This window comes from Anolis sagrei, chromosome 2, assembly GCF_037176765.1.
Source record: "Anolis sagrei isolate rAnoSag1 chromosome 2, rAnoSag1.mat, whole genome shotgun sequence".
NCBI lineage: Eukaryota > Metazoa > Chordata > Lepidosauria > Squamata > Dactyloidae > Anolis > Anolis sagrei.
Window position 1 is genome coordinate 208,218,302 of NC_090022.1, and position 8,843 is coordinate 208,227,144.

The following is an 8,843-nucleotide window of genomic DNA, read 5'->3' on the forward strand; positions in this document are numbered from 1 at the left end:
ATCACTAAGTGTGCAGAAGTCATTGATACTATGTATGTGTTTAACTGTTAGAGTATATATTTGTGTTTGTAACAGTAGCTAAAACTAGTTATCTGGTTTGAATCCACAGTGAGCGTTGCCAAGGAGACCAGGCAGGCTAGCTCCCGAGAGTGAGAAGTGGGCGGAGCCAAGCAGGAAAAGTTATGTGCGTCTTTGGAAAAGGGGCAGAGTGTGGGTGTGGGTGTGTGTGTGTGAGAGAGAGTGTGGAGGCTTGAAAAGCCTGGGAGAGAGGTGTGTGAGCAGCGGGAGGTTTTTCCAGTCTAGAAGGGCTGAAGAGAGAAACCTGACCAGTTTCTTTAGTCAAGGAAGACTAAAGGAAGCTTGTTAAGATCCCTAGTCAAAGAATGTCTAGAGATCAGAGATTTGATCAAGGAAAGATCAAATTGGAAGGCTATTCATAGTAGGAAACATTGTTCACTAAAGAGCTTCACCTCAGTAAAAGTTAGCCACGAGCTGTGTTATTTGGAAGAGTGGACTGTATTACAAACCAAGTGATATTCAAAGTTCTATAAGTTATTTAACAGCCTGCAACCATACGCTTTGTACACAATAAACTTGTTATCTTTTGTTGAAGACCGTCTCATCTCAATTAATCTGCGTCTGTAAAGCCAGATCTCATCGGTGGTACCTCAAATACCTCACGTTGGTGGCAGTTACCTTAATTTACAAGTAATAATTGCCCTCCTCTATAATATATTCTTATACACAATTGAGGCCTGAGATTAATTCCCTCCATAATCATCCATACCTGTACAATTGGTTCGCGCATAACTGGACAATTGGTGACAGCGGTGGGGATCTCCAGATATAAAATCCCTATACCCTGTCCATCATTGTGTTCACAACAGGACAATAAGATTCTAGAGTCTTGTAGTACCATGCCTGGAAGGGAACTCTAAGTAGAGTTGGGTAGTTGGAACTGGGCCTCAACTCCTGGCCAGAACTTTCCCTACCAGTGGGTTTTATATACAACTTTGCCCTTACAACTTACAAAATATTTATACAACTGGAGGACTCCGCAGCATGCCTTCTTGAGTTGAATTCTATTCCTTAAGTTCTTTTTAAAACTTGAAAACATACATTTTAAAATAGTCATTATGGAGCTCTGAGCAAACGTTAAACACTCTATAGGAAGGCCAAACATCATCGGATGACAGCTCTCATCAGCCAGTGGTGAGGAATGCTGAGAGTTATAGTCTGGAAGGCTTCACTTCATCTATCCCCTTCTATTATATTATTAGTTTTTATTTATACCATATGTCTTTGAGCAAAGACATAGGATATAAATGAAATGGCCCTCTCCCTTGTTTCACCAAATGTGCTGAAGTGAATGGTGAGACAGAGAGGTTTTCCCCTAGAGGATTGCAGATTTCTAACAGACTTATGCAGTCCTTCAAATAACCTAGAACCAAGCCATACATGAATGCTGAAAGAAGTTATTACAGCCAAAATTATAATAGAAGCTGATTTTTATTTTTTTTTGGTGATGCTGGATGATCAACTAGAAAGAAAACATGGAACAGGACAGCAATATATCATAACTGCTACAAGAAGAGACAGAAGAAACCAGTTATCTCAGTTCAAGAAGAAGATTTGTCAACTGTCTGAGATGGACAAACTGATGATGCTGGTTAAGGAGAAATCCCTAACTAACTTCGAGAAAGATTGGGACTTGTTTATCATTTTTTTACATCAGTGATGAGAACAAAGGTTAGTTATTAGATTTATGAATTAGGGGAATAAAAGTAGAATTGTAGATATATGATGTTATCTAAAGATGTATAATATCATCTAAAGAGAGTAGGAAAACAAGGAATAAAAATCAACAGGCAGTGAACGTGCAGTTTATAGAATAGTTCCAGTAACAGTTTGTCTAAAATGTCTTTATTAGTGTAGGTATGTTTTAGATTAGGGTGACTGTTTTAGTTATTTTGAATGTAGTAGTTTTAGTTTTATATATTATGAAAATATGCTTTTTTGTCTTTTCTATTTTTCTTCATTTCTTAATAGCATTAATAATAAAAATAATACAATTCAACTTACATATTAATATATACAGTACATGTTAGGAAACAGGGGATGATGGATAGACTGCTGTGACATCTCACCCATCTACAGTACATACCTTGCTATCAGTAAACATTAATATGGGCTAGGATAGAAATTTTTGCACAACCTGCCTCTTTCATACTGATAATACAAACACCAGTGACACTTACCTAAGCACACCCAGATAATAGGATTTATCCATAACTTGCCTCTGTGGCCCTAACAAAACAGATATCAAATTATTAAATACATGATAAGAAACATTGCATTATAACAAACTAAATCCAATGTCCTAACTAAAATAGATCAATTGAAATAAAGGGATCTTAAATTATGGTAGTAGACCAATATGTGGTTTCGTATCTTCAAATACCTTTGATTCCAGTTTTCATTCCACTGAGACCTTGCTGTGTCACTGGACGATCTGCAACTTTAATTTGAGAAGACAAAACTACCCCAGTTCCTATGGATGCACCCCGTGTACCAGGCCTTGCGGTGCCTGGAGGAATCTACAACAAAAATAGAATCCATGTAAATATAATATCATAATTCCAAAGAAGATAGCATTTCAGCTACTCCTACATGTAGTCTATAATTTGGCAGGTTGAGGCCTTGATAGCCATGTCTTGTTTTACAAGGAGGATTTTCAGGAGAACCACTTCCTTACTTTGAACCTCAAACTCTCAGGGTTCACACAAATGGACAAAGAGCCTCAAGCTGACCACGGGCCACATTTTACGTTATCTTTGAGGTAACAGGATCCCACAAAGTGGTCTTTTTAAATCAAAAGCAACTTGAAGAACATATTTTTGAAAGGTGAATCTACTTGAAACTGTGTAGAAGCTAAAAGTTGCTTGCAGCTTGATTTGCTCTCAAACTGCTGAGAAAGAAGGAAGATCACATTTGACACAAGAGGGGAAAAGGGTACGTAGGTAAAGCAGCTGTCAACAGATGAACAAATCAGATTTTAGTTACTATTGTAAAACTGTCAGCTGAGAAACTGTCAGCTGTTTATTTAGAGCAGAACCTATCATTTGTGTATCGTTTATCATATGCCATTTATTTTGTGAAGAAAAAGAAGAGGAGGAAGAGGAAAAGGAAAAAGGTGACAAACATCCATTATAGGGGAAAGAAAGCCAAACTTTGCAATGCTTTTTTATAAAAGGGGGGTAATATGTGTAGCTTTTAACACATATTTTTCAGTCTTCAGGCAGAGTAGATCAGTTTGTGAAGAGGTTAACTTACTCCTCCACCAAGTAAAGCTGCAGATGGAGGTCGTAATGAAGATGAAGGTGGTCGAGTTCCCAGCCCTATTCCAGCTCTTGAAGACGGACGTGCCGTAGGAGGCTTGTGATTGCTTGCCATTTTAAATTTTCTCTAAAGAAAAATAAATATATGTAACTTGTTACAGTATTCCGTATTTCTATGCTGAATGTAAAACTTTTCATTTCTATAGGATTTATTGTTTTACCTATTCTTTAAGGTAGGGGGCTGGATTGGATGGCCTCTATAAGGTTCTATTTGCTTTCTCTTTCATAATATTAATTAACAATTCGTTCAGTCAAAACATCTTAAAACTCAAGATTAAAAATTGCACACCACTGTGCAATGAGAGCTCTCAACCTCTGGTATAAACTGACCAATTCATTCTACACAGCTGTATAAAATCCACATTATTTGCTTTGAACTGGATTATGCGGCAGTGTATATAGATAATCCAAAGCAGATAATCTGGATTATCTTCCTTAATATACCAGATTATATGGCAGTGTAGAAGAACTCACAGATCCAAGAGGTTGGTCCTTTTAATTCTTTGTGTGTTAAGTGTGCTTTAAAGTCACCAATTGACTTCTGGCTACCTCATGAATTTCATAGGGCAGTGGTTCTCAAACTGTGGGTCCACAGATGTTTTGGTCTTGAACTCCTAGAAACCCTAACATCTGATAAACTGGCTGTAATTTCTGGGAGTCATAGGCCAATACACCCGGGGACTCACAGGTTGAGAACCACTATCTGAGGATTTTTCTAGGTAAAGAACACTCATTAACAGGTTTTGCCCCTTCCTTCCTCTAAGGCCCCTTCCACACAGCTAAATAAAATCCTACATTATTTGCTTTGAACTGGGTTATATGGCAGTGTAGACTCTGATAACCCACTTCAAAGTAGATATTCTGGATTATCTGCCTTGATGTTTTGGGGGCTCTTCTAGACAGAATTATATGAGTCTGAATTATATGAGTCTGTATATAAACTGAATTATATGAGTCTGCACTGCCAGATAATCTGGGATAAACAGAAAACTTGGGATCAGATCCTGGGATATAGGGCCTGTCTGAAAGGGCCCAGGGTTATATGGCTGTGTGGAAGGGCCCTGACATAAAGTCAACAGTACCTGGTGGTCTCTCATCTAAATACAATCCAGAGCTGACCTTCCTTATCTTTAAAGATTAGACAAGACCTGGCACCTTTAGGATACTTGGGCAATTAATTGTGGTTCTTGTGTGACTCCAGACTGTTTCAGACGTATGGTGACCATATCTTGGGTGTATGTGTGACTGGACCTGGCCAAGTGAGAATTTGAGCAAGGCTCTCCAGCTCAGCAATCTAATGCTTAAATCACTACAGTACACTGACTGTATTTAGTAGTAGCCTAACTACAGTTTGTTTTTTTAAAAGTGGGTTACAAATAAAATCTAAATACAATGGCAATGACATTAATAAAGCCCATTTTCTAATGCTGATGGTTAAAGAACACAATCTACCAGCAAGAATAACTGTTAGTCCTTTTCCAGACTTTCTAACTTTTGGATTTGGTGGTTGGGGGGGAGCATACAATTAAACTTGTGAAAGCCAGCATGGAGTACTGGTTTGAGCATTTATTTATTTATTTACTTTATTTGTATACCGCACTCTCTCAGCCCGTAGGCGACTCAGTGCGGTTTATAACCAGGTAATATACAAAGTGCACAACATAAGCATTAGAATTTAAACAGTAAATAAAGTAACTGGATCAATATAACAATACATCAGTACATCAATATAACATCAATACATCCATATAACTAATCCATCACGTCTCATCAGTAAAGTCATAATCCGATTTCCTCGTCCATTATTCCAAGTTCCAAACTCAATCAATTGATTGCACTGCTTAATTAAACGCCTGTTCAAAGAGCCAGGTCTTCACTATTCTCCTGAACGCCAGCATGGGATTCTGATTCTGGAGGCTTGGGTTCAAATCCTCGATTGGCGATGGAAACCTACTGGATGGCTTTGGATGAGTCACACACTCTCAGCCTCAGAGATGAGCCCTGCTGCATGCACAGTGGAGGACCTTCTTATAGAAACACCAGAGGCACTCCAAGTGGCCAGCTACTGGTCAAAGGACATTTAACCAACTACCAAATTTGCAAACCTTTTTTTGTTTGTTTGTTTAATGCAGGGGTCCTCCAAGGTCATTTACCCGGCCCTAAGTCGGAAATGACTTGAAAGCACACAAAAACAACAACAATCCTATCTCATCAGCCAAAAGCAGGCCCATGCTTCACATTGAAATACTAATAAGTTTATATTTGTTAAAATTGTTCTTCGTTTTAATTATTGTATTGTTTTTATGTGTTTTTTGCACTACAAATAAGGTATGTGCAGTGTGCAAAGCAATTCATTCATTTTTTTTTCCAAATTATAATCCCACCCTCCAATGTTTGAGGGACTGTGACCTGGCCCTCTGTTTCAAAAGTTTGAGGACTCCTGGTTTAATGCAATACAACTGTTTGGTTCGCTCCTGACACGATGAATAAATAGCCCCAGAAAACCCTGGGCCCTTATACCCCAGGATCTGATCCCAGGTGTTCTGTTTATCCCAGATTATCTGACAGTGGGGACTCATATAATCCGGTTTAAAGCAGAAAACCTGGGATAAGATGATGAGATATAGGGCCTGTCTGGAAGGGGCCAGAAAAGACATGAAGCCACACAACAACCAACAAATACAGTTAAGATACAGTGGTGATGATGTCAATACAAACACTCATTTCTTTTCTGATGCCAATGGCTGAGGTACACGGCCTGCCCGCCACTCTCAGAATTAGCCCTCTCCTGCTCCAGAAGAAAATCAACCAAGTGAAACAACCACCCCGATACTGATGTTAAGGAAAGATTCGCCCCTTTTCTGACGGCAGTGGCTGAGGTACAGGCCCACACACGCCTCATTACCTGGCTGGCTCTTCTATCCCCAAAAGGAGCAGCTTCTTCTCGACTCGGCCTCCCCCTCGCGCGGCCAAGCGTCTCCTAGCAACCAAACTAGCCAATCCACTGCGCTGGCTGAGTTCTCGTCCTTCAATCCCGCGAGATCTGAGTCCTTTCTTTGGAGAATTGCTCTCAAAGCCCCAGTTTTGAGGAGGAAAGAGCTTGCTTCCGATGTCATATTGTTTTGGGTTAGCGCGGATGAGCTCCCTCTGTCAGCTCCAGCTCCTCATGCGGGGACATGAGAGAAGCCTCCCACAAGGATGGTAAAAGATCAAAACATCCTGGAGTCCCCTGGGTAACGTCCTTGCAGACGGCCAATTCTCTCACACCAGGAAAGACTTGCAGTTTCTCAAGTCGCTCCTGACACGACAAAACAAAACATTCAAACATTCTCAAGTGGATGAGAAGAGGAAGGAAAGGGCCTGAGGGATTTGCAGTACCTTCACTCACTCTACATCCTGCTGCAGTTTGGAGGATGGACCATGGATGATGGGACTTGCAGTACCATCGCTCACTTTCTGAGACCGCTTTGACCTTCATCCAATGACTGATCTAGACCAAACTTGTCACATAGACCTCTCATGACCCACTTTACACCCTGGTGTAGTTTGGCCGGGGATGGACCATGGATTATGGGACTTGCAGTACCTTCGCTCAATTCCTGGGACCACTGCAAACCTCATCCAATTGCGAAGAATCATTCCAAAGGAGGGTTTGCCTTTGCCTTTCACGGAGGCTCCTCTCACACAGCCCTATAACCCAGAATATCAAGGTGGAAAACCCCACAATATCTGCTTTGAACTGGTGGCCCTTCCATACAGCCCTATATCTCAGAATATCAAGGCAGAAAGTCCCACATTATCCACATTATTATAACTCAGTTCAAAGCAGATATTGTGAGATTTTTTTTTGCCTTGATATTCTGGAGTATAGGGTTGTGTGGAAGGGCCCCGAGTTATCTGAGCCCACATTGCCTTATAACCCAGTTCAAATGTGGGGTTTTATACAGCTGTGTGGAGTGTGGCTTGCTGAACAGTCAAACCAAGGACATCTCTACATCTTACCCTAAAAATCACCGTTAGATTTGAATAGTAAAGGTAAAGATTTTCTCCTGACATTAAGTCCAATCATGTCTGACTCTGGAGGTTGGTGCTCATCTCCATTTCTAAGCTGAAGAGCCGGCCTTGTCCACAGACACCTCCAAGGTCATGTGGCCAACATGACTGCATGGAATGCCGTTACTTTCCCGTCGGAGTGGTACCTATTGATCTCACATTTACATGTTTTTGAACTGCTAGTTTGATAGAAGCTGGGGCTAACAGTGGAAGCTCACTCTGCTCCCCAGATTAAAACCTGCAACCTTTTGGTCAGCAAGCTCAGCAGCTCAGTGCTTTAACCCACTGTGCCACCACAGTAAATAACTGATTTTTTAAAAAATCATTGCAAGAGTTGATTGAATATGCCTAAGCGAACCCTGTTTATTTATTGTGTCAGAAGCAAATTGAGACTACAATTATAATGCATTAAAAATCATGAAAGTTGAATCTTTTAAACTGCAAAAAACTATTTATTGTGTGGCCATAGCAATAACGACAAACAATCATACAGGAATGCCATCAAAGGGTTTGTTGCAATCCCAATGGGGCTGCAGAGCTTTTATCTCTTTGGTAGTAAATGGAATATACATTTTTATTCGTTCCCAAAGACAAATCATTTCATTTGTCTAAGCTAGCTATACACTTGTTCATTTATTGTTTATGATTTTGATTGACATTATAGCACACATGGGATCCTAACAATGACACAACTATGACACAAGTATAGTCTATTGTTCTCTGACCATGACTGTATCTTATCTGTTAGTCTGTTGCAAACATGGCTCCAGAGCGACTGGGAAACTTGGGAAGTACTAACTCGCCACCAGCTAGCTGGTTTTGTTCGGATGTGCTGTTATCCTCGAATAATAACTTCTTCTCTGGAACACTGATTTCTCAAACAATCAGCATTTTCTGTAAACACAGGCCTACTGGAGAAATAGGCCAATATGGCAGTAAATCACCGCCTCCTCTATCTTGTTCATGCCCAGCATTATTTTTTTAACTTAATCGCATTGACCCAGCCATAGTTTTAAATGTGTCTTGTGTTATTGTTCAATGTTTATGCTAATTGTGTATGAGATTTATTTTAACTGCTTTGCATTCGTAGTTGTATTTTGCTTTGTATTGTGGTTGTTATTGCTTGTATTGTTGTATTGTGGGCTCGGCCTCGTGTAAGCCGCATCGAGTCCCTTGGGAGATGGTAGCGGGGTATAAATAAAGTTTATTATTATTATTATTAAATCAGGACATATGGGCATTAGAAATATCTCCGAAAATTCCCCTTTAAAAACCACATCCCCTCTACTATGGGAGACTTCTCTCCTGTCCCTGTATGAGAAGCTGGAGCTGACAGATGGAAGCTCATCTCGCTCCCATTTGGTCAGCAGTCCTGCAGACACAAGGGTTAAA

At 40.2% G+C, this 8,843-nt stretch overlaps 1 protein-coding gene across 1 annotated transcript in view; it reads right to left on the minus strand.

The window, feature by feature from the left end:
- IFT74 (intraflagellar transport 74) overlaps nt 1-6,390 on the minus strand; it is a 57,280-nt gene extending 50,890 nt beyond the window's left edge. Inside the window, exons 1-4 of the mRNA XM_060762464.2 lie at nt 6,304-6,390; nt 3,334-3,465; nt 2,462-2,597; nt 2,259-2,307 (exon numbers count right to left, since the gene is read on the minus strand). Of these exons, the coding sequence (XP_060618447.1) occupies nt 2,259-2,307; nt 2,462-2,597; nt 3,334-3,453 (305 nt within the window). The 5' untranslated portion in view covers nt 3,454-3,465; nt 6,304-6,390. The remainder of the gene's footprint in view (nt 1-2,258; nt 2,308-2,461; nt 2,598-3,333; nt 3,466-6,303) is intronic.
- Between the last annotated feature and the right edge of the window lie 2,453 nt (nt 6,391-8,843).